This window comes from Liolophura sinensis, chromosome 1, assembly GCF_032854445.1.
Source record: "Liolophura sinensis isolate JHLJ2023 chromosome 1, CUHK_Ljap_v2, whole genome shotgun sequence".
Taxonomy (NCBI): Eukaryota; Metazoa; Mollusca; class Polyplacophora; order Chitonida; family Chitonidae; genus Liolophura; species Liolophura sinensis.
This window is the reverse complement of record NC_088295.1, coordinates 64,973,017-65,000,141: the sequence shown is the minus strand read 5'-3', so window position 1 is coordinate 65,000,141 and position 27,125 is coordinate 64,973,017. Positions and strand designations below refer to the sequence as shown.

Here is a 27,125-nt window from a genome sequence, read left to right as displayed (position 1 = left end):
TGCATTATCGGGTTATAGAAATAGTCCGCAAATGATTGGTTAAAATTGAGTGACATCGCGCGTTCGATTTTATTAATGTGCGTGTTTTAGATCACTTTGAACTGTCATATCTCGGTTATTAAACCACTACTATATGGCTGAAATATGTAGCGTTAAGCCATAATAATTCATTCTTTATACACGAGATTAATTAATGAGGTTATGAAATACTTTTGTATACAAAAACATGATAACAAAGATTACACCATTTTATATTGAAATATATGTATAGTATACTAAAAAAATAAGTAAGGTAAAATATCATTGCATATACATCAAGAAATATGAGGATATGCAGGATGAGGATGGATATACCAGACGAATCATACAGGTATATGTTACCTATAGGTGATCGCTAAGAACCACTATAGGTAATCTCTAAGAATGACTACAGAACGGATTTAGAATTCATCAGATACGAGCTTATATTTACATGTGAAACACCAGGCGTACGGTGAATGCCCTCAGTATAGTGCACTCTATACACTCATGTAACATCGAAGATGCGACCATGTTAAGCCAAGTACAAGACCATTAACTAAATGGACGAAATCAAATCCAATTAAATGTGTACAAATCACACAGTTCAGATATGTGGATTTGCTGGCTGCAGAAAACGTACTTAACTTGGGAGCTACCGTATACAGATAATAACGGGGCGAAACGGTAAGGCACGGGGATTGATTTGGCCTAGAGCTGAAAGCCCCAAAACAATCTACATGTTTACTCCTGCATACAATTTTTAAACATATAACATAAGAATGTATACGAGTTTGTGAGAAAATATGAATTTTAGGGTCGTTTTAGATGTTATGGGATGAAAATACCCAGATGTTCATTTCGGTCAGTTTGATGTGGTTTTGGACCCTGTGAATTCTGATTAGGGATCAAGGACGCAGTCCCAGACCATGATTTGAACAGGAGTGTTTGTATCTTAAAACTTCTATATCACTATTACAAAAAGATCTCTCTGGGGCACAACTTTCTTTCTTCAAGGTTGAAACAATAATTAACATTGTGGATTTGGAGGTTTCCTATGGACTCTACCCGTTTTCCTCCCACCATAACGCTTGGCGCCGTTGTAGAAGTGAAATATTTTTGAGTAGGGCGTAAAACACCTATCAAATACATAAATAGCGTGAGTTCGTGTCCGGATGTGCCATTGCTGTGAAAATTATTTTTTGTCTTAAATGCATAATTTTGACGCAATATAAAATGAATTAGCATTACCGTTCTTGCTGTTGTTTTAACTCTGGGCATTCCATTAACAAATGGTACTCATCGCCAACACTGCCAGTATCAGACTTTGTACATAGACGTTCGTGTCTGTTTTCGTTTTGCCAACGACCCGTCTTTATGGGAAGTTTTTGATTACTTGTTAGAAATTTAGCAAGAGTTTTACAAAACTCTAAGTTTAACACTGTCAGATATAGTTCATATGAAAAGTCGGATTTAAACATTTTGTACATTACGCCTTTAGATGAGTTTGAAAAAGCTGCATGCCAAGTCTGTAGAAACTAATCTTTGAGTCTTTGTTCAAATGACTCGATAAAGCCGGCAATGTTGGTCACATATTGCTGTTCCCATAAGTAACCAAATCCAGATTCATACCATACTTTTTCAACAAATGATAAAATGACAGATACTCCCCAAGGAGTACATGAATTGATATAATAAATATGATATCTTACTTTCCTTTTCTTCAACAGTTCATAACCAAGAAGCTACCATGCGCTTGTATACCTTAATATGCAATAGGGTGACACCAAATTCTCCATAAACAGCATAGTTTGCAGTTGAAGATTTCACATTATTTACAGAACTTTAACAAAAAACGTTCGACTAAGATTAAAGATTCTTACCTCCAAACTTCACAGCCATATAAAAGGATTGGCTGAATAGTCTTATTTAATAAGGCGATGTGTAAATCAATAGGGATCGATAAATAGGTTATTTCTGTTGTAAGAGCAAATAGAACTTTTGATGCCAGATTAATTAGCTGTTTCCTGGCAAAAATGTATGATCAAGTACACTTGGATACCGTGCCAAGATATACATACGTATCCATAATATCTAGAATCTGACCATTGTAACAGAAGACAGAAATATTATGCATTTGTTTACGTGTAACAGAAAATCACAACTTTTGTTTTACTGACATTTACAAAACATTTACTGACATTCACGGACAATATTTTTCAAAGATTAGTAATGCGTATTGTAACCTTCTGCAGACTCTGCTAAGACAATTATATCATCTGCCTATAACAAAAATAACAGACATACATACTTATCAAGTTTATTCATGATTTCGTTTGTTAAAGACTGCAGACGTCTCAGCAACAAACGTCTCAGAATCAGAAATAAATTCGACCGATAAACTGCCTAAAAAGGACAGTATTTATCATAGTACATGTGGTGTAATAATGACCCAGTTTGCATTCTGCGGCTTAGCAATGATTGGCAGTTATCACGGATATGTCCACTGCGTTCTGTCTGCCACACACTGTTCCCAGCGTTGAACTGAATGTCCACCTTACCGCCTCCTGCCATTTGTGTGTTGCATTATTCGGCGATTCACGGTACACATGTCATAATGTCCCACCCAGTGTCCGGTGAAGTGCAGACCTCTCAGCAGCAAGCTTCTCCTACATCAGAAGTAAATTCGACCGATAAGCTGCCTAAAAAGGACAGTATTTATCATAGTACATGTGGTGTACTGGTTTGGTGATGCGGTGTTCTGCCGTCATCTTAAAATGGCCATTTTCATCTTTTTCTTCCTTGAAGTACTGATATGGGATGACACGCCAGTCAAAGTGAATTTTGACATTGGGATTCTCACATTTGTTAATCAAGCGGAGCAGCTTCACACGGCTCAGATCCTCCTCACACTGCAGATTTGGTGCTATCAACAAAAGAGTCAGCCCCTTTTTGACTGCCTTCAAATAGTCGCTAAATTTGTACGCAAACTGGAAATCGTCCATGCCTGGTAACAGGAGAATACTGAGGACTGCCACCGGTGGACTGTCGTAGGGTAATATGAACGTAGCATCTGTGAGGCAGTTACAGTGAATCCATGGTAATCGCGATCCTCTTTGGTGACGGGGCACTTCACCAGTATATACAGGTGAGTGGTCGAAGTACACATCGTAGAAATGAGGCCAGACAATTTCGCGATGGTCTATATGGCCAACGCTATACGTGACATCAAAATTCCAAAGTCTAATAGTCTCGAAATCACGGTCATCTGTAAGAGGTATTGGTACAATTTTCTGCAAAAATTCAGACGCCATATCATCTCGACATTCCGTTATGAAAGACCTCAACATATCATCGTTTTCGCGAATAATACTGATACATGTATTTATTACACTCTGATCCATTTCAAAAACAGAGGTAAGGATATCTTGGAACATTTCCACTCGATCCTGAAATTTACCATCTTCACTGTTCCTTTTCTCACATGTCACACGTCCCACATATTTCTGGTATCCGGGCTTCAGTTTTTTGTAATGAGGACAAACATTTTCTAGAGCTTGCGACAACTGCTCGCGGATTGGTAAACCTTGTTTTTGACGGAGATCGAGGTTCATGAAAAACGTGCCCTTCAGCTGATAAAAATGGTCGACGGTTTGAGTGAAATCATGTGAAATATCTTCGTCCGATGTGACAAGATGCACCGCAGAGAGATACTCTTGTATGGACTTATGTGGGAATGACCAGAATATAGTCGTACTTAATCTGGATCCTGTACAATCTGTGGTCAGCACACCGGACTTCAGAAAATGCTCACCCAGTTCACCGGGTAAAACTTCTTTTATCATGCTTTCTTCAAACTTCAACTTGTTTTTTTCTAATCCCACTTTAGCAATCTTACAAGCAGCCCGAAACAGATCTGTCTCGCTGATATTTTTCTCCACGTCACTTTTCCCAAGATAACCCTTACAAAGAAACCTAATGAATTGTTCTACAATTTTGTAACTGTTAAACGTAATTGTATCCACGTTTTCTTGTACAAGCAGACATAGAAGTAATAAGTGCAATGGGTTAGCGGGAAAATTAACTATTTCATCACCGTCCTCCAGTGCTTCCAGGAGCCTGTCTCTCTGTTCACATTCATCATCCGAGAAGTGTTTACGGACATACTCTAACGCATTGTCTTTGGTGAAGCCTGTTATCTCAAAATGAAAACTGGCATCTTTAATAAATTCAGGCACCGATTCTGGCCGTCCTGTTATCACTACATTAGTGTGACGGAGAAAGCCTCCACGTAATAACTCTTTGACTGTCGATTTACCTTCCTGTGTTAGCTCATCAACACCATCGATGATCAACAAACATTTTTCTCCACATTTCTTAATGGTTTTGCATATATCGTCTTCGCTCAAATCAAAGTCTGCAGGAAATAGCTGTCTTACGATGCTGTAACACGGGTTTTCATTATCACTGACCACTGAAAGAGCTTCAACTAGCAAAACTAAATCCAAATGACGATGGTAAATGTGATGGTCGTTTGTGGCCCAGAGGTAGGCCAGTTTCCTGCACAAGGTGCTTTTTCCTGTTCCCGCTGCTCCTTGTACAAACGCAATGGTTCTGCTTTCGCCTTCAAACATCTTTTCGATGAGATCTTTTAAGGTTTTGATGTCAGTTGTTGGTCTGTGTGGACTGTTGAAAAAACACATTTATCTATTAAGGTCTTTAGCACAAAATAATGCCTATTCAGAAATGATAAAGAATTACAGGAATAAAAGATAAACATGAAATGTAGCCTATCAGTTTTCAAACCTTGTCTTTCATTTGACAGTATTTCTGGTGAATGCAAATCATTCATCTCCATATGAATGATTGGTTGATTAGGGTTTAACGCCGTTTAGTATTGACATCATTTCAACCCTGTACTGTGTTAGAAAATACTTATAGGCCTGGAAATAGTTTAGTTCCACATTTCACGGCGAGGGAGTGGATATCGAACTGAAAATGGAATGGTCAGCTGGGCTCACAGAGATAGTTCCAATGGACATACTCTTGCCAAACATGGTACATGTGACCCGTGCTACATTTATTTATTTGTTTGTTTGGTTTGTGTTTTACGCCGCACTCAAGAAAATCTCGCTTATATATGACGGCTGCCAGCATTATGGTGAGAGGACCTACGCTTCATGAGCTCCACGTACATTACACTGGTTAGGAGTCGAATAGTGAACGGGTAACTGGACGGTCAAATTGGCTCATACAACCCTACAAGCTCAATTGACGGTTCAGTTGCCAGTTCGATATTCGACCCCTCGTTGAAATGCGAAACTAATGTTATGTACGTCTAGGGAATGAAGTACACAGGTCATATCTACCAAGTTTTATCAGTGTATGTTCAACACATAGCGGTGAAACATAAGACTAAATATATACTAAATGTACACATACGTGCAGCACATGTAGCGTAGGTCACCTGTACCATAAATAGAGCAAATATTTTAGCCGCGTACGTGTAGTTACAGTTTTAATGAATTTCTCAGTGCTCAGCGCAAAGGGAACTAGCAATAAGTGCCATTTTGAAAGTCATTGGTAAGACCCAACTCGGGTTTGATCTCACGTCTCCCTACTGTTTATGGCCTACATAGATAACTGCAAGTTAATCGTTCTTTCAAACTCTGACTTTAACAAAAAAAACAAAGGGCAAATGTTCTGCGGAAAATGCCTTACGCGATACGATAGTTCTCTTTGCTTCCAGCAACAACATTCAAATTGGTAAAAACATGATCAAAGTTCATCTCAAACATCGGACTCCAAGGTATTGGCTGGAAAGTGGACAGTCGTGACTTGTACCAGTCTCTTATCTCAGTCTGGATAGAGTTCAGCTCCTCTGTAGGAAACATACCAACAAAGTCTATCACGACAAATATGAGAACATTCATTTTCGTTACAACTATGTTAACAAATCAGGAGCATTGGGCTGGGATAGCGGGCTAACCACTAGGCCAAGCAGGGCGGCCCACAAAGGAGACAGAAATATTTAGCAGAACTGTCAATATGTTAAGTGTATTTTTTTAATAATATGGAGTCAAGTTTATCAAAAGTGGTCATACAGATTCTTTCTTACCTGTTATCTGCCTATCTTTTGCATTGCGCTGATTTGGATCTGGACTTGGTTTTGGCCAGATTAATTGCTCATACAGAGTTTTATCCGCTTCACCAATAGCCTGAAAACATTTCTTTATCCTCGGCTCTGATTTTCGACTTAAAATGTCTAGAAACCTAGAATAAGACACAAATATCCATCACTTCACTTAAATCCATGTCGAAAAACGTCCTCAGCTTCTCACTGACCCGTTTGAAAGTTTTCCTTGTTTGCTGTGTAGTTTAATGTCTCTTTCAATATTAATTTGTTTATAGGACTATTTAATATACATTCGAGTTACTGGGGTTTGTACGGTGAAAACGAAATTTATCAGAATTTCAGATGTTTCGCACCAGGTGCATATTAATAAATATAGCTGATATAAATTTTACAATATATAAAAGGCAGCAAAACTAATGACAAATGTACCCAAATAAGTGATATCGGATTACGAATACCGCTATCAGTTCCTACCAGTTGTGGTAACCGTTATCAGCTACCAAAAGTAAAATTTGTACGGAAGTCACTTCATGAAAATTTGCATAATTTACACCAAATTGAACTAAAAATTACTTTAACCCGTTTACATATACTAAAAATTTGAAACGCAACGAAATGCTTTCTTGTTAAGTTTGTTAGATCTACCATGAGCGTTTAGCGTTCGTGAATTTCTTTACTGGCATCCAGACAATCTGACAACAGATTACACTTGCAAAAGTTAACATAAAGGAAAGCTTGTTGTCTTTGTGAGATGACTGTAACAGACTTACTGGTCTTCCTTTTATTAATTGAAATTAAGCAAATCGATAGGTGAAGGCTTGCATAGCTCTATCGATAAAATCAAGATGTAAAAGGCGGGTAATGGTCTATTATTGAGTGTTGACTACAAATATATGTAGGTTTTGTTCCTAGTTATATATGCATTTACCTTGACATTTGTTTATGTCTTATATTGTCCATCTCTATTTCTTCCACCTCCGTGGTGGACATAATGTCTGCTTGAATTATGTGGCCCCGAATCTGCGAAAAGCTACCATTTGTTTCCAGAATAACACGGTTCTCTTTAATTAAACACACTGAACTCTGCAAAGAACAACAAAAAAAAAACAGATTTTATACATATCTACCGACGTATAAATGAAAAATATGTGAGTAAGAAATTAAACAAATAAATTTGGAATCAATCAAATAAATAAGTAAACACATTATCAGTGTAAGATTTGTGGCACTGGAGTACAACACGCTACAATATAGAGTAAAAGAAAGCTGAAATATGAAGTAAGGTCCATCATATAGACAACTGAAAACTGTTTTGTTTTTTTTTTTCAGATTTTTTTAAAGAGTGTTGAAAGCCATTCAAATATCTGAATAGTACGGTGGGCTTTATGAGCCATGTGTACATACCATATCTAGGAACTCTGACGTCACGTCACCCCTTTTTGCAGATGTTCACCAGAAGAAAGGAATTTTTGGGAGCATTATTTCAGTAATCTTCTTACCCATGGGTAAAAAAGAGTTATCCCAAAAATGACAAATATAGTGTGTTTCAGGGTAGGGATTAGAGTTGGAAAAAATTCTTGTGACGTCAGAGTTCCTAAACTCTGATAGTATGGTCCACAAGGCCCACCTTAGAATTCAAATGTTTGAACGCCTTTAACCCTTTTCACAAAAATCTATTTAAAAAAGTGTAAGTATATTTATGTACAGTTTTACGTGGTCTATTTAGTGATGCCCACTTCGCTTTTTAGAGGTCTTTTCCTTAAATGAAACGTACGTAGTGAGGACAAGGTCATACTGAATTCTTTTCCATGAATATCAATTATGGCAATCTGAAAGGCTTATGGAACATATCACCGAATTTGGATCCTTGCATCACAAATTTTGAGTGAGTAAGTGCTTAGGGTTTAACGTCATACTTTACAATTTTTCAGTAATATGAGAACTAAGGAGTCCTTAGAGTGTATATACGAGCAATGTGACTCCTTGTTGCAGGATGGATTTCCACTGCTCTGTTGTCTAGTGCTGCTTCACTGAGGCGACTCACCATCCGAGCTATTATACCGATGCGGGTCAACCAGTCGCTACACTTTCCCCTCAATGGTGAACGCCAAGCGTGAAAGCCACACTTTCTCTTTTTAAGGCCTTCGGTGTAAACCGACCCAGGGATGACCCTGGATCTATCAAATAAGTTTGTAGCGTCCGTTTTTGATAAAACAAATCTTGTTTAACCGAATAATAAACCTAACAGTACAGGCATTAACCTATAAAACAGCCTTACATATGTGCGATAATACTGATTAGAAAAGGCCCGTCAAGGACTTGCGATAATCGATTGTTTTATCACAACTATTGTCATAGTAAACATAAGATTGCATTGCCACCACACTTAATATTCATCTTCAAATATACCTGTGGGTATTTCTCAAACCATTGGTATCCACTAACGTTGGTACACTGATCTCCTACAGTTAGTCCTTCAGAAAGTTGGCCCAATCTTTCACAACTCGGATATTCAAGTTTCGGTCTCTGTGTACTTAATTCTTCACGGCCCAAACTGTCGGTATTTGAAACTGCTTGCCTCGATCTCTTCTGTCGATGACTTTCACTCCCACATTTTTCAGTACAAGAAGCATTATTACCTACTGGTAATTTTCGCTGCGATTCTGTTGGAATTTAAGAAGAAACGAACAGATATTTTGTTAGTTTTTATCTCATGAAGATATGTTTATACGAATATAATTTTAGAACGTCTGGATATTGACGTCCATTTAAGGTGTCAGATTAATGGTTATCTACTGTGCATTTATTAGCGGTTATTAACATGCTTGCCCTAACGCTGTTATCACAGATGGAGCCCAAACCAAGGAAACTGTAACAGGGCCAAAATGATGACATGAGATAAAACATAACAAATGTAACACTAATCATTCGTTCTTTAAAAGCCCGTAAGGAGCGGCTTGATAGCCAAAGGTGGAATCAAAATCTTTCTGTGCGACTATTTTTATCGCTGCTCATGATTGATTGATTTATTTATTTGATTGGTGTTTTATGCCTAACTCAAAAATATTTCACTTATACAACGGCGGCCAGCATTATGGTGGGAGGAAAGCGGGCACAGCCCGAGTGAAACCCACGACTATCGTTGCTGAAAGACCTTCCCACTTACCGCTGCTCATGAAGAGTACTCTTGCGTTCATGAGTATATTGTTACTCCGCCCCCTGTCCTGTTACTCTTGCTCACCGAGAAACGTACTTAAAACCCGATACACGTCAATGAATTTGGCACGGATTCACCTTCTTGCTTCGTTTACTCACACTGACTTTTCAAGAGCATGTTACGGCTCACGATTGTACGGTCGCTTCCATTGGTCATTTTGGATTATATTAATTAACTATCTGTATCACATGTGCTAGCTCTTTCAGCTGAGGTAGTAGACAGAGGGCTAAAAAAGAGCATGCTTACCCTCTGGTTCTGCCGAAGATTTGCCTGGTGTCTGATCTGGTATACTTACATTTGGTGACTGAAAATGATGTTAGGATCATATATACAAATCGCATTGTTACACGAATTTGAGAGAACTTCATAAAGTCCAAATCATCATATTCATCATATATTCAAGCTAAATATGAATTAAGCATTAGATATTTCAAATTAAGCAGGTAAGCATTCTCACTACTAGCCTATCTGTTATGATCCCATAAATATAATATAAGCAGGTTTCAAATACATCCCAGCGTATGACGAATAGGCTATCCCGTCAAATCAAACAATGGGGTGGAGTTTTACAAACTGGTCAAACAAAAGAATAAAAGAACTAAAGACAGTTTAAACTTATATGTAGCAACGAAACAATATATTACATACATTAATATATTTACATAAATACATGTCTATATCATAAGTACAACTTTATCGCCGACCGGGGTAGAGGAATGGGCGGGGATGTCACCTTGAATCATCTGCTACTAGGTCAAGTTTCCTTCAATTACCCTCAAAATGTTGCTCTTAGGCTTCTTAAATGTGTTACATTCAGAGGTCTCAAAGGCAAACTAGCCTCTTATTCACACTATAGCTCAACAGGTACTCTCATACATGGAACTGCAAACTGTGGTCTTTAATCTCGTTTACTTCTGGCACAGTGTTCCTATATTAGAAGAACTCACAGGCCAGACCTTCCGTCCATACATGACACAACCCCCCTTAATGTCCCGGAATCCAGAACACCAGCCCACAAATCACCAAACATTACTGATTACACACAATGGGGTTTACGAGGAAATAGAATAAATTTAGAGATACATAAGAATCGATACACATGTAAATAAATGCGATCTGGACTTAGTAGACTGAGCAATTTCCTTCTGTCTAAACTGGTTTTAAAAGGTTATTGTCACACTTTTTAATACATAATAGTCGAGTGTGTCACATGACAATTTACTGGATCAGATAACCTGGCTGCATTGTCACTATGTTGTAACTAATATGCACCAGTCAAATAAATAAATAGGTAAATAAATACATGATATGCATGCCATCTCCGACATACGACTTCGCCATTTCTATCTAATAAATTAGGTCGGACAGGTCTGGCTGTAAGTTGCAATAGACCCACGTTGTTAGAAACCACCTCTTTTAGCAACAGTTATACCAGGTTATATGCGCTAACATCACCTCCAACCATAATCACCTCTTCTTGTGGTTCTTGGCCACTGTGCTCCTCCTCGTTTACGTATATAACAGCGTGGTGTAGAAGTTTTCGCCCATTGATTACGTTCGGCTCCAGGCCCGCCATCTTTATTATTTCATCCAGAGGCTCCCCGGTAAGATGGTGAAATTCCTTCCGCAGATGATCATGTGACAAGTCTTCGATGTGTTTTGCGGGATGCAGACGACCATATTCAGTTACAGGAAGTGCATCCCTCATTCTCCTTATCAATGGTAGAAGCTTCTTGCCTCTGAGGGAGCGGCCCTTTTTAAGTGTGACAGACATGCTTATATTCTCTGAAACCAACAACATTTCTTTGTTTTATTTGATTTATTTGATTGGTGTTTTACGCCGTACTCAAGAATATTTCACTTATACGACGGCGGCCAGCATTATGGTGGGTGGAAAGCGGGCACAGCCCGGGGGAAACCCACGACCATCCGCAGGTTGCTGGCAGACCTTCCCACGTACAGAGAGGAGAGGAAGCCAGCATGAGCTGGACTTGAACTCATAGCGACCGCATTGGTGAGAGACTCCTGGGTCATTACGCTGCGCTAGCGCGCTAACCAACTGAGCCACGGAGGCCCCTACATTTCTTTGTAACTGTATGGGAGAGTCAATGACAACAACTCAAACTTATTTCAAATTATTCAACTGCGCTCTTTGTGCTTTCCACACAAACACAAAGCAAAAGTTACAAACGTCTTATATGGGCCAACGTTCACCAAGACTCGGGTCAGGGAGAGAAATGTAGTTGATTTACCGATTTGTTTGGTCTCCGTTAAATCTTTTGCTCCATTCATAACAGATCTATTAAACTTTGTTCTAACGAACTTCTACATTTCTCTGGCGTTCCAGAAACGTTCATTATGACAAAATAATACACTCAAAAAATAATTTTAACTGAAAAAGTCTGTTGTTTGAGTGATGCGAGAGTGTATTGTAACATTATACTGTCATCTCATATATTCAACATAATATCTTGTTAGTTTATTGTAATACATGTACAATATGTTGAATAAGTACAGTATGTCTGTTATATTTAACAGAATAATCTGCTGCAATGACAGAATATATATTCTAGCATCACTTAAACAACTCATGGGATCTCCGTTGCTCAGTTGGTTTGCGCGCTAGCGCAGCGTAATGACCAAGGAGCCTCTCGCCAATGCGGTCGCTGTGAGTTCAAGTCCAGTTCATGCTGGCTTCCTCTCCGGAAGTTCGTGGGAAGGTCTGGAAACAGGGCAGAGCCCACGACCATCCGTAGATTGCTGAATCTACGGATGGTCGTGGGCTCTGCCCTGTTTCCATCCACCATAATGCTGGCCGCCGTCGTATAAGTGAATTATTCTTGAGTACGGCATAAAACACCAATCATACAAATAAATAAATAACAACAGACTCTGTTGAAATTAAACAGATTATTTTTTGAGAGCAAAACTGAAACTGAAAGTTTTTGCGTGTCAGTTGAGTACAACATATTAGACATATACACTGTAACAAACTAAACAGTGAAACATATTAGACCTATAAACTTTACCAAACTAAACAACCAATCATATAATAATCATATAAATGTCTTCCGCATTACAAGTCACAAGTCACACATTACAACAGAGAGCTATCTAAAGTCCATCTGTAGTAAATCTGTAGTCCAGAAGACATTCCGTACATACAAACTTGCATTACAGCTGTCAGTATGCTATAACTTCTATGTTTGATCGAAGATATGTAACATCGTACTTATGAACACAACTCTCAAAATAGAATTACCCATGTCTTAACTAAGTGCTACTTCTTCCTATTGATCTGAAATAAGTCAGGTAACAGCTTAACAAAAACTACACTGAAAAAATTAATCTGTTAATTTTAACAAAAGCCTGTTGTCTGAGTGATATTAGAATGCATTCTGTCATTGCAGCAGATTGTTCTGCTAAATATTACATCCAAATGCTATTAATTCAACATAAAGACTCTACTAGACTAAAAGGATATTATGTTGAATATGACAGAATATTGTGTTAAAATAACAGAATACATTCTTTCATCACTCAGACAACAGACTTTCTGTTAACATTAACAGATTAATTTTTGAGTGTAAACAAACAGCACTACATGCGCTAGGTATGAGTAAAGTTTTCACTGCGTCCACAGTATGTACATTTCCTCTACATGTACAAAATTAATAGTTGATTTTGCAATTTTTTTCTTTCAGCTCGAAAGTCACTCTGAATTGGTTGCCTTAAATCGGTCATCGCCTCACTGCGTATACATATACACGTGGCTTCAGAAAAGAGTATGCGATACAGGGCCTATTGTGTACAGTACAGGTGGGTAGGGTTTGGTTACATCTGGCTATCTGTGAGACCTGAATTGCAAAGTCACATAACAACGGGCCCCCGCCACCCGAAACAAGAGCGACATAAATAACTAACATAAGCAATACTGGCCATTGATGCAAATCATATGTGCTATTACACCAAGATTACAGGCATGGGTTGGTTGCACAGTGCAAGTTGTCCCTGCATAGAAAATGTAAGTTGGCATATATCAGCAGCGTGTCATCCAATCTACACATAGCAAGTATATATAAAATACATACAAGTAGGGAAAGTTAGCACATACTTTATAACTAACCAGAATGTGTATCATAAACATGCTATTGCTAAAACTGTAATGTAGAACTTAAATTCTCAATATAAATAACCACATGAATTTACATATGTAAGAACTAATGTCCTAACTTAAGTGACAAATCGAGGCCTCCGTGGCTCAGTCGGTTAGCGCGCTAGCGCAGCGTAATGACCCAGGAGCCTCTCACCAATGCGGTGGCTGTGAGTTCAAGTGAAGCTCATGCTGGCTTCCTCTCCGGCCGTACGTGGGAAGGTCTGCCAGCAACCTGCGGATGGTCGTGGGTTTCCCCCGGGCTCTGCCCTGTTTCCCCCCACCATAATGCTGGCCGCCGTCGTATAAGTGAAATGTTCTTGAGTACGGCGTAAAACTCCAATCAAATAAATAAATAAATAAGTGACAAATCAATTTACAGTGAATACGAGACTGCTGAAAGTGAATGCAAAAACTTCACGTCCTGTGTGGGTATGTATAAACAGTTGGGCACAAGGAAATGCGGCCAATACATACAACACTAGCATATACCAAGACAATAAATGTTGTGAATGGAAAATGTTGTGTACAATCAACTATCGGAATAACAGCATGAATGCTTAAGCCTATTCTTATCTCAGGCAGCTTGGCCACACGGGATCCACATGTTTACAACTTAGTAGCGAAATTGATAGAGTTCAATTTCATCCAAACAAGGTTAATAATCATCGCCAAGTAAGCAAATATTTATCCTTGTTACTGCTGATGGCCATTGAGGGCATTAACATATAGGACACATTGACAACTCTGTCACGGAATGGTATAGATATGTGTCAGCGGTTTGTTTACATTCAATGGGGGCTGCCATTTTGTCACATGACTAGAACATTTATAAGAAAGATAATAACACTTTAATAATATGAAACATCTAGAAATTACGAGTGGAAATACCTGATTCTTCATAGTCCAAAGATGGGAAGTAATGAATTTAGAAATTTTCGGTGTTTTTGGCGATTAACATCCTAATATTAATAGTCTAGAACACTGAAGTGAATATGACTAAAACTTTAAGATAACTTCTTGGTCAATTAAACAAATGACGGAGAAGAACGGGAGGAGATTGAATACATATATTTATATACGTATACCCACTTGTCGCACACAAAAACTTAAAATACAGGTATAATGACCCCACCTGCTTCAAACCATGCAATAAAGAACACAAACACTACTGTTCATGCTGACATTCTGGGGCCTCCAGGGCTAAACTCTTACCTAGACACAAACCAGAGTGGCGTAAACAATAGCTACTGTGACTGTAAGTCTTTACTGGTCGGCTGTCCCAGGAGAAAGAGGCAGATTGCTGTCTCTAACCACCTAGGAAACCAGACAGATGGTAAGAGAGCAACCAGGAGTGTCCACTGGCTCAAAATTTATGGCCTTAATCAGGCAGCGAAATTTGGCGCGAACGAAACCGTCGGTCGCGCAACGGTTACGTGCGATTCAATTTGGCTAACCGGAAAATCGGTTAGGCCAACTGTCCAACGAGAACGTCCTTAGAGTCAGTGTGCATTAGGTAACTACAGATAAACTGGACTGAACAGCTTTCATAATCACAACGCGGCCAGTATGGCAACGCGTCTAAAAATAGAAACATCGATTTCAGCCACAGCCAGCTGCCTGTGCTGGTCACATGGAAATGTAATCATTCATATATGCTTTACAGGCTGAGATAATACTCAAATTATTTATTTTGACTTATCTTTTCACGATCACGCAAGTAAATAAAACAAGGTTACCTTTTCTTTACCTTTACCTTTAACTGCTACTCGAGCCCAAATTAGTTCACCGTACAGACTGATGGAACCCTTACGGGACCTCACCGGCTGCGTTCTGATTTAGAGCACAGGCCTGTGACGCATAGGCCTGTGACGTCAAGGTCTCTCCCGGCCCTGTAGCGAGTGTATATATATATATATATATATATATATATATATATATATATCACTGTGGTAAGACTCACACCACGTGCGTTGGAAACTGCGTTAATTATCAGTAATCAGGGATACCAAACTCGCTCCCCAATACCGTAATGACACTTACTGGAAGTACTTAATGTTGGACTGGGCATATTGCAAACATATAAGCCTGTATAACGGAACTTCACGTAAAAATGTGCCACAGGAGTCAAGTACCAACCAGGCAACACACAACGTTGAAACACCGTGTGAGTGTAAAATTTCTCTTTCTTTTGTTCACCAACCTTACGGTATGAGCTGCTAGATATAGAAAAGAAAAACAAACATAACATTGAGCTGAATACTTTTATTAATGATCCATAATGATGCCTGAAACATAAACCACGTAAACAATTAGCGTAACCGATCGGGTTGATAAACATACGTGGCGTTACCGAATGATCGGTTAGGCGAGGCGGAAAAGACGTAACCGATTTCTGGGTTTCGCCGGCAGGCCAAATTTCGCTGCCTGCTTAATGAACACCAGCCACCACCCCCACGCACAGTCCCCACTGGAGTACATCGAGTGGAGAGAGTGGATGCTCGGGTTTACCTTATAAATTGTATACCACAATCTAAACAAACATAACACTCAGCCTACATAATGTGTCAGCGATTACGAAGTGCTCAAGGCAGATGACCTAAAATGTGCAGATATAAGCTGAAAACATTTGGATATGGATTTTCTACCTGTCAGCAGGGGTAGTCTGTGTTCAAAGTGCAGCTTCGATCATTTGAATAACACAGTGCATGTAGTTCAAGGTCGTAACCGAGCCTATAAGGGCGATAAAATTTTTAAACCTAAAGTTAGTCAACAAAGCTCTCAAGGTAGCACCATGTTTCAATCTTTTCCAATGAGAAACCATTGGCCAATATTCATGAGCATTTGCCGTGACAACACACACATTTCTTCTCTGTTGTGCAGATAACCATAAAAATGGGAAGAGATAACATTGACACCAAGCAGGTTTCTCTGGGTTTTCCTGCCCGGACTTGTCGTCGCAGCTATAGTCAGGTCGCTGTGACTGTGGTGACGAAATCAAGCTTAGAGCATTCCAACTCGGTCGCATACTTAGAGCGCGTGCATTCTTTGTAAAGTTTTCAACTATTTTATTCGATATCAAGAATAGTTCTGCCATCTGATATAGTTTTACCGGAAAAGGTGTTTTCTTTTATGTCCTGATTCCAGTTAGACAATTTTGTGTGACATCAGTAAAATGTGACGTGTTTGCAATGCCTTCACTCAATAATATAGAGACTACATGTGTATTGAAATTTTGTAATGTAACAATGGAGTCTTCTCTTGACAAATGGATCAGTCTTGAAAACAGCGTTGGTTTAAACACAGTATAAGTGGTTTTAAACATGGCCGCTGCTATAAACATGATTTCTTCAGTTCTATTCATGCCATATTCATAATAGAGAAATCACGCCCTGAGAAGATAATCTGTGTCTTACCCGAACTTTCGTTAGGTCTTTCCAGTGCGACCAAATACTGTATAAATGCGATATTTCATCGACAGCAACGGCCAAACAAGGAAGTCATCATTTCGGGTCTCCCACCAGCAGGTAAAGCGTGTTTTACATATACCTCATTGGTCTAGTGGTGGAGGAGTAGTATGGTCATAATCTTGTGAAACCATGAGCCGCTCTCTACGCTCGCTTTACATCACTGCCACCAGAAATGCATTACCCAGAAGTATGCAACTTCCTTGTAGCTACATGTAGTCTCCACAGCACTACACTTCTCTAACACATGACGTATCTGCGCAAATAATTACTATTGATATACAGCACGTAGGCTTACATCACGTGGTCGCGAACGGTACCGTCTTCGTGCCACATTCTGCGGGGCGAGGTGACAGGGCTCCAAGTCTCGTTTGACCTTTGACCTACGTTGTACTTCCGGAACCACTGCGTCATCCGCGGGAAATATAAAATCTCTATCTAGTTGTATCCATACTATATTATCAACCGTTTTATCGTTCTTATTGAAAATTTTTGTCACATCGAGTTGATGTAAAACTACCGTTAAACTTCTCTTACGCGAACATTATTTCTATTCTATTACCTTGGTAACAGCAAAATGTAATTATAACAAAAACGCCATTGTGGTATAGATTAACAGCCAAAAACGCCCCCACTTTCCCTGACACGTTGTTTTCGTCCAACCGAACGTTCTGAAGGGGCGTGACCTAATTGCTTCACGACTAGGATAGAATAATAAAAAGAATACGTTTGTTTCTCGAAAACAATTCCGACTATAAAATATAGCACTATAAAATAAAACATCTGCAGGGTTGCTTTCATATTTCAGCTAAGACACTGTTATAAGACGCTGACGGGCACGATGTCAAACAGCGACCACACTGACAGTGAGCCGGGGAGGTCGCTCGTCCCTGGCAGCGAAAGTTCGGGCAGATCAAAAGTTTTCCCAAACTCTGTCTAACGAGCTAAAGGAACTGGAAACCTCTAGCATCAGCAAAACGACAACAAAAGTGGGGAGCTCAACTGTTTAAACGTAATTAAAGTTTGAGATAAGTACGAAAAAAACATAATTGAAACACACAAAATTAGGTTAACAATAGTTTGATACTGAATTTTATTTGGTTTACCTGTGTAAATGCTTTGCGGTCGTGTTGTGTTCTGTATCAAATTCATGAACACTGGGTAATGAATGTTGAAATAATGGAACACTTCAGTTCACATTTTCAATCCAATATTAATTTCTCAACAAATGTTGATAAATAACAAAACAATAACAATATCATAGATATGTGTTTATGCTTATTATAAGTAAACAAATAAATTTATCATTTTATTATCATTTATATGTTGAAGGTATCATGAGAATAAATATGATTTGCGTTTATCGTATTGTGAAATACAATGGATGGCTATCACAATTTAAATTTGTAATGACGCAATCTGTACGCTTGTTATATGTACATTAAACCAGCCCCGTGCACATGTTTCACTCAGTGCGCCGTACCAGTTACGTAAAATATACGCGTCACACGCATGCATAAAGGTCCCATGATGTAACAAATTTGAAGATCTGGGTCAACGGCAATATATTGGCGGCAGTCAGAAAATAGCGTTTGCGGAGAGAAAACATGAGTAAATGGACTGAACATTGTGAAAAAAAAAACAACAGTTTAACTCGGATCAACATCTAAAAAGGATTGGGAGTTGAAAAGGACGATCTGCAGCCAGTCCGCTATCCAGAGGATGTGAAGTTGATGTGAACTCTGCTGTTATTTATTGTTGCATTGTTGAACAGCCCTCCAAAACTTTGAGACGTGACTGAAAACTGGGATTTTGCCATTTGGATGAAATCGCTACTGTTACGTGTAACATTACAGTCGACAGCGTCGGGCATTTGCACTGGGAGTGGCGTGACTGACATGGGAGTATTTTCACTCAACGGCATTTTCACTTTCAGCATTTTCTGATAACACACTTGAAGCATGCAGGATATTGCTGATTTTACGGCGTTTTGAAACCGACGGTTTGGTGACATAACTCCCTACACTGGATTCATTGCGGTGGCCTGTCACAGATGATAACGTCCATCACAGAAACCCCTGCATCAGCAAGAACTATGTCTGTCGTAGTCCGGACGCAGTGATTCAGAAATATCAGACATCATGGATCCGATCGTTTTGTGACCCATTGGTTGATTGCTCTACCATGGTTTGTGGTCAGCTGGGACGTTTAGGAGAGGCCGCTGAAAGAAAGACTCGCAGGAAGAATTATCAGGTCCGTATGTAAAAAAAAAAAAAAAAAAAAAAAAAAAATTCGTGAAAGCATTATTATCTCTTATTGTGTAGCATTCAAACGTCCCTATGGGCTTTAAATTATCTGTAAGCTGATACTTTTCTTCTTTAAAATAAACGTTCGCTCCGACAGAAAAAATAGTCATTTTGTTTCTTTGTTTATATTTGTCGTCTGCTTTGTTCAATGTAAACAACAACCTCTATCCACCCATAGAACTACAATAGACCCGTCCAGAAGTCAAACGCTTCTGTCTCGTGATGGGGGGGGGGGGGGGGGGAGGGGGGTATCTAACGACTCAGATAATGTGCACTTGGCATAGAGCCAAGTAGTGCGTTGTATGTAATAAAAAGGAATCGAAGGGTAATAGAATAGTAGTTATCTAGAGGGCAGCTCGCTGACAGAAATTGACGTGTTTGCCTGGCTCATTCTTAAACCTTGCACCAGACTTATGAAATGGACAAACTTGCAGAGGCTGCCGATAAATATTGTAAATGAACAGAGCTTTTAAATATCGTCTGAGTAGAAACTGCTTAGAAACTATGTATAAATGTTTTATTACATCACCGATGAAATATACAGATATTGCTTGTGACAATATCACTGAAGGTCAGATAAACACCATAGAAAATATCGGGAAGGACGCTCTGCGTGTTATCACCGGTTTAGATAAACGCGTTGTTTCTAACCTACTGTACGAAGATACAGGTTTCATATAAATGCGCACACGACGCTACATACACCGCCTGCTTCAAATGATACATATGATGCATCAAGCACTGTATTTGAAATAAACTACCACCACCATCATATCAGTGTAACAAGCACCAAATCAGAACAACAAACCACTAGCAAGTTTCCAAGAACAACCAGCTTTATTACCACAAATTTCCTTTCTGCTAATTGTGCGGGGGAAGAGCCATATTCAATTAGAGCAATCAAGAATTTACCAAGGATTTAAAATGATTTATCCGCCAGCGCCACCAGTATTGTGTAATTTTGGTAACGGAAGTTAAAATATAATCTTCAGAACAGTAAGAAATTGACGTAGCTCGCTCAATAACAATTTGTTTAATATAATTCCATCATTTACTCTCGCAAATGTATCAGTTTGTTTAGAGGACTGCATTTATATAAGGTAGACCAAAGATTCTATTTCATGTCCTCTTTCTCCGAATTTTTCATCTCTCAAATTTTGTATTCATGATATATTACTATAGTTGTAAATGAGACAAGCCGAGTAATTAGCGTGCCAGCGCGGCACAAAGAACCATGCAGGCGGGTAAATGGTTCATGTAATGCGAAATTCCGCTTCTCAGCGTGAATTTAATTCAAAATGATAGGACTGACACGAGTCTATCCGGTAACTTACAAATCTCACCCTAAACTGTGATTTCGAAGAACATGACGAACATCACTGATACGCCCTCAGATCGATGAGGTCGCTGTCGCTCCGCCATGCCTCTCGGAACGTCCGCCATCCCACTGTGAAACCGCAGTACCTAGCGCCATGCCTAAAAATGTCCTTTCCATGTATTTTTTTTACCGTATTTTTAATTTTCTGTCGTATAAAACAACGCTATGCACTATAATTCCATCGGCATATGATCTCATACATACGTGTAGTTATTTTTCGCCTCCAATTCCCGAGAGTTACTTCCAAATCGGAAACCCGTTAGTTAAGACATCTTGAGTGCCTGAGGCATGGTTTTCGAAGTTCCGGAGACGGCTGGCAGCGCAAATCTCTGCGCAAACGCTCAAATTTTGTGACCTTGCCACGTGCCTAGAATGGCGATTCATTTTGACACAGTAGCATGCCGAGTTCAGCTCGGCTGTCTAGGAAGCGTCAGTCCATCCCAGCACAGTGTTTTGAGGGCAGGATGATTTCCCCATGTAAAATTTCAGTTTAACCTCCAAAGGCAATATTTTAGCCTTTTTATTGGCTACGAAAAGTTTTATTTTCAGGTGAAAGTTTGTCAAGTATGACAGTGTGCTGACTTTTAGTGCAGCTTACTATTGAGTCCCAGATTACCGTTCAACCTTACACGATTTTTTTACTGTAGGAATTCTTTTCAGTACAGCCACAGTGCATGACCCCTGATAAGCTGTTTGCTTTCTGTCAGGGAAATTTTTGCTGCTTTAGAAGGATAGCGAACCCGATTTACTTTAAAAAGTAATTGATCCTGTTTCCTTTCAACTGAAGAAAGTTGAACACAGAAGTTAGTGAAAATAAACCTTGTAAGGCTGGAGTGATCATATATGAAAGATTTTGTTGTCACAGCAACTACTGAAATGGTGGGCTTCCAAAATCAGTTTCAATTAACATTATATTTGTCCTGTAAGATATTTGACTGACTGACTGATTGTTGTTTTACACCACACTCGTGATTATTTCACTCATATGACGGTATGTCAGTACTGTCAGGTGGGTGGAGGTAACCCCCGGAAGAAACCGGGGAAAACCACCGATCGTTGGCAAGTCACTGACAACCTCCCCACTTGTCTTACAGCAGCCCCGTTTGCACAGTTCTACAATCGTCGTCATCCACCTCGCCACCAAACCCCATGAAATTAAACACTAAAATGCCAGCGGTGGAATGAGAAAATTCCCTTCCGTGGTGACCCCGGAATCATGGTCAGATGTCATATCTATCGAATTGGGTACAGCAGCAAGCCTTGCGATTAAAGATCCCGTTTGACTATGAAGATTACAAAACTTACCAAAATACAATATTTTAGGCCACTTAATTTATCCTGATGTTAGATGTAAAACTGCCCTTTTGACGCGACGAAAACATTTCCGGCTATGCAAGTTTTCCGGCGGCCCGGCTCATTTGCCTGGGATGCCCTTCCCCCATGCCTTCACCAAATTTTAGCCAGGGGTCTGTCATGGGTTTTCCGCCGGCCTCTATCCGATTTCCTCCCACCATAATGCTGTACGGCGTCGTATAATATTGAAATATTCCTGAGTACGGCGTTAAAAACCATGCAATCAAAGTAAGTAAATAAAAACAGACGCAAAGACGTATACTTTGCATGGGCGTGTTTATATCGGTGGATGTGGTCTACACTGTATGCGTGTGTGCAGTCCCAGTCAAGTTAGCTTGGCCAAAACTATCCTCAGGTTTGGGATTCGAGGTAAAAACAAAGCTAAGTTAATAATTGTTTTATTATACTGACTTTAAGTCCATGCAGGTTGTGTGTATGATATAGATATTACATAGATATTCAAGGATATAGAAAGATGCAGGAAACACTATATCAAGAGGGGAATCAGTGCTGAGAAGGGGTGGCCATTAGATCAAAGTACACGAAATTCAGTAAAACCTGCACTAATGTTCCTCGTCAGTGAAACTGAATGAACGGCGGCAGACTTAGGAACTGGCGTGCTGCTGACTCAGAGGAAAAATAGTGACCACGAGGGGTGAGATGTCCTCATCCGGCTTCCATAGAAATAGACTTAAAAATATTACGACAAAGGAGAGTTTTGTGAAAGGACAACGATGTCTTTGATAGTAATTGTTTTGCTTGGAAATACAAAAAAAATAGTCAGTGGGTTCTTCACTGCATAGCAACAATGATTAGCGAAATCGTAGTTTTTAAACACGGGGATTTGGTTTCAAGGTGTGAGCAGTTCTTGTAACAGCCGTTTACATCAGACTTACCATGATTCAGTATACAAATTCCACCTAAGAGGTTGGCATTCGTCTATATTAGTTGGCCCGCGCTTCTACAGATGACGTACCATGTGCACTGTGCCGTGGAGACTAGCTGAAGGGAATGTGCATACTTTTATGCAAATGACTTCTTCTGCCACCAGACAAGGTTGACATGTTGGTTTACGGCTGTTTAGTATTATGCAACAAGTGCTCCAGCGCTCTTCAGTTGAGAGGCAAGTCTTGCCTATGTAAACGAAGAGAAAATGTTTTTAAAATTTTTAATAGCAATATGTTCCTCTGATGCTGCCACTCTAACCAAAATTGTTAAACGGCTCAGAGCAAATGTCAAAATTATAGGACTGCATATCTGCGAGTCCACCCATGCTAATATACTAGTAATACTTTGGGGAGAAGAGTTAATATTTCTTTTCTGAGAAAATAAAAAATTTTGCAGAAATGAAGATTGATCCTGCTTTCCCTTCAAATGCAACCCTAGTTGCGATTAAGTAAGTTTTGATCGTATCTCATCTAGTGAACTGAAGTTATGTGAAAATTGTTTATCCCAAGGGCTACCCTCTATTCCAAGTGAAGATATTAACTGTTAAAAATATGGACATCAAATCTCAAGAATCTCAAAGAAGAATCTCAAGAATGTCTGTTAATGTAATAGACCACAGTTAAACGAGTAAAACCAGAACAGTGACGATAGTGTGACGCTTGGCAAAAAGGATGAAAATGAAGTAAAATCCAGCCTCCTGTCAATTTATCTCAGTCAGGGTTTTATTCCCACTGTTCAGGTAAATACTTAAACTATAGCAACTATTAAACCTGATTGCTAGCTCTATAATTCAAGCTGAATTAGTCAAAAACAATTCATTTATGTTAACTGCAATGTGTTAGGCATCACTGGCTTACAATATACTGTGTTGCTGTATTATCATTATATTTAACAAACAATAACGTGAAAACATTGCATTCGGACCACGCCTTGGTGATGTTTAGTTCACCACTAAAAGCCCCGTTTATGGCATATACTATCAGTAAGTTTATTGGGTTTTTTTCTGTCATTTTGCATGTGAATGAATGACTAAAAATAACTGCATATTACTGAAGTATATGTAGTCGTTGTAGAATAATGTGATGCGCAAAATAACTTTCTGAATGTTTCTACCTATATGCACACTTAAAACAGGTTGCGGAGCAGATTCGGAGGACGGGTGGAATACTGGTAGGAGATGAGTCATGGTTAATGTAAAGAAAAGGAAAATAGAAATAGTTCATTTCAAGACATCTGCAGCCTCTTTTGATCACTATCAGCCTAAATGTGATCAAGCCAAATTGGGTGTCTTCTACAGGTCTCTCACCCGGACACTGATTTCCCGCCCTATATATGTATTAAACTTCATTTCAAGAAATACCACGCCATACCATCACATGTAGCTTCCCTCTATAACATATTACTGCTCGGTTGCACGTGAGAAGGTCTGGCAGAAATCTTCATATGGTCGTGGGTATTCCCCAGGTTGTGTCAACAGTTTTCATTGGTGGTTGGAATGAGCGAGTGCTTGGGGTTTAACGTCGTACTCAACAATTTTTCAGTCATATGACGACGAAGGAATCCTTTAGGTGCAAGTAATGTGCCTCCTTTTCGCAGGATGGATTTCCACCGCTCTTTTATCTAGTGCTGCTTACCAAGTAAGCTGCCCCGCCCGAGCCATTATACTGATACGCTTCAACCAGTCGTTGCACTATCCCCTTTATGCTGAACCCCAATCGATGAAGTTACATCTTCCTTTTTTAAAGACTTAGGTGTAACTCTACCCAGGATTGATCCTGAATCTACCGCTCCGGGAGCGGACGCTCTACCTACTGTTCTATCCGGGCCGGGCATTTATAGTTGGAAAGAGTTCCAGACAAATGAATTAAATCAGTATCCAAAACGTGCACTATGTTAATTTATAAGCTGTTGATAATCCGAATGCGTATGTCAGTCGAGATTTAATTACAACTTTTCATATATCCAACTGTCCAAGGCTCGGGTTAAACGAATTTAGACACAATTGTGGAGTAGAGTGCCAGTGATGCTGGGTGCCTTGTACACCGGTACACCGTTTATTTACAAGAGAACCATACTAATTGTAAAATTTAAGAAACTTTAAAGAAAGACGTTTGATAGAATATCTTGACAGATTATGAAGTAATAACTCATGACGTTGGTTGATGTCGTCTCCATACTTTCGTCTCATATTTCAGATTGCTATGATATTGTGACTAACAAATAAATATAACCTGGATCAGAACGTTTTGGAAATCAAGTCCAGTGTGGTGAACAGCGATCACCGCCAGCCCCTCTTCCTGGCGAGTGACAAAGAGTGGTGCTTCAAGGATGATTGGTCACAAGAATACGCAAATATTTATTCATATATTTATTAACATATTTGATGTGGTTTCCTTTGAAAACTGTAGGGGATTTTGCTATTAAAAAAGGTTTGTTTTTTGGGGGGTTTTTTGAAGTAAATTGAGAATGATTTTTTGCACTAATCTATAACTCATCACAAGAGAATCTTATGCATGAAGGCAGTCAGTTTTAAGCGCAAAATTGCATGTTTTGTGCTGTACCTGATAGCAGCCATCTTGGATTTCTTGGTCAAAATGTTGTTGTAACGTTAAACTAATATAAGATTCGGAATACCCGTGGTCATCTCACCCGAAAAAAGTTTCTTTGTACATGATCCTAGTTGCTCAGATTCAAAATTTGATGGTGCTCGTGGCCATCTTGTATTTCTGATGATTGAATTTTTTTGATTGGTGTTTTACGCCGTACTCAAGAATATTTCACTTATATGACGGCAGCCAGCATTATGGTGGGAGGAAACGGGGCACAGCCCGGGGAAAACCCACGATTATCCGCAGATTGCCAGACCTTTCCACATACGGTCGAAGATTTCTCAGAGAAAATGATGTTATAGGTATTAAAAAGAGCTTATTGGGAAGTAAAATGAATTGAATGACTTTTGCCCATCCATTATATTTTTACGGTAAGAAATCCTACTGAAACAGTTTGTTTTACTTGCCGTACTCATGCCGTACTCATGCCGTACTCATGCCGTACTCAAGAATATTTATCTTAAACAACGGCGGCCAAGACGTGAAGAAATCGGCCCGAGCCCGAGGGAACCCCCCACCATCCGCGGTTCCTGACAGACCTGAGAGGAAGCCCGAATGAGCTGGACTTAAACACTTAGCGATCCCACTCTTAAAATTTTCATAGGTCATTCTGTTGAGGCTAGGCCTAAAGAAGCTAACGTTCATGACAGAGGTTCCAAACGTCAGGCATATCAAATGATGGCACTGATGTAAAGTGAGCGTAGAGAGCGACACATGCGATGAATACAAGTGACCGATACACAGCAAAGAGTTAACCCGTTTCCAGTAAACGACTTCCACAAACAATGAGATAACTTAGGTTATAATAACGTCAAACACCGAATGCCGTGCACTTTTAAACAAAGGTGAAGTAATATCACGTTTGACGTATTTGACATCTGATTTACCAACCCCAATAAAGAACTTTTGGAATTTTTTTGGAACTACAGACAAGAGAAAGTTTCACGGGTTATTTTATGCAAAGACGATCTATTAGGTGGTATTAATGCTAGAAACTTTAACTTACATTCTCAGACATTAAATCTCACATGGCTGCAGAGATATTTTGATGATAAGCAAAGCTTTTGGAAATTAATGGCTTTGAAAATATTTGATAAATATGGTGGAATGCCTTCATTATTAAACTGTAAATATAATCCTGTAAAATTTAATTTACCCGAATTTTACAAGGCTGTGTTGATCTCTTGGAGAAATGTAGGAAAGCAAATGATGGTTTTAACGAAATATCGTGGAATAATAAAGTTATCACAAAAACAAAGAGAGAAAAAAACGTTTTACTGTGACGACTGGTATAACGCGGGTGTAATACGTGTTAGAGATATTTTCCAGCAGAAATGGCCAAGTCCTAACTTTGACACAATTTGAAGGCCATTTCGATTCCCATACTGAATTTAATACGTAGTATTCATTAGTCAAGGCAGTCTAACTTTATCTTGGCAAACTCATAACCTAAACAGGGAATCTGTCAATATCTAAAATGAGTCTGATGTCCGCGTACTTAACGACAAAGGTGTTAATTCTTACAGATGTAATCAGTTTT

The 27,125-nt window shown here is 39.2% G+C and overlaps 1 protein-coding gene across 1 annotated transcript; it reads right to left on the bottom strand.

The window, feature by feature from the left end:
- Nucleotides 1-1,285: 1,285 nt before the first annotated feature.
- LOC135475003 (NACHT, LRR and PYD domains-containing protein 1a allele 5-like) lies at nt 1,286-4,784 on the bottom strand. The gene has a single exon (XM_064754731.1). The coding sequence runs from the start codon at nt 4,719-4,721 to the stop codon at nt 2,721-2,723; it is 2,001 nt and encodes a 666-aa protein (XP_064610801.1). The 5' UTR covers nt 4,722-4,784; the 3' UTR covers nt 1,286-2,720.
- Between the last annotated feature and the right edge of the window lie 22,341 nt (nt 4,785-27,125).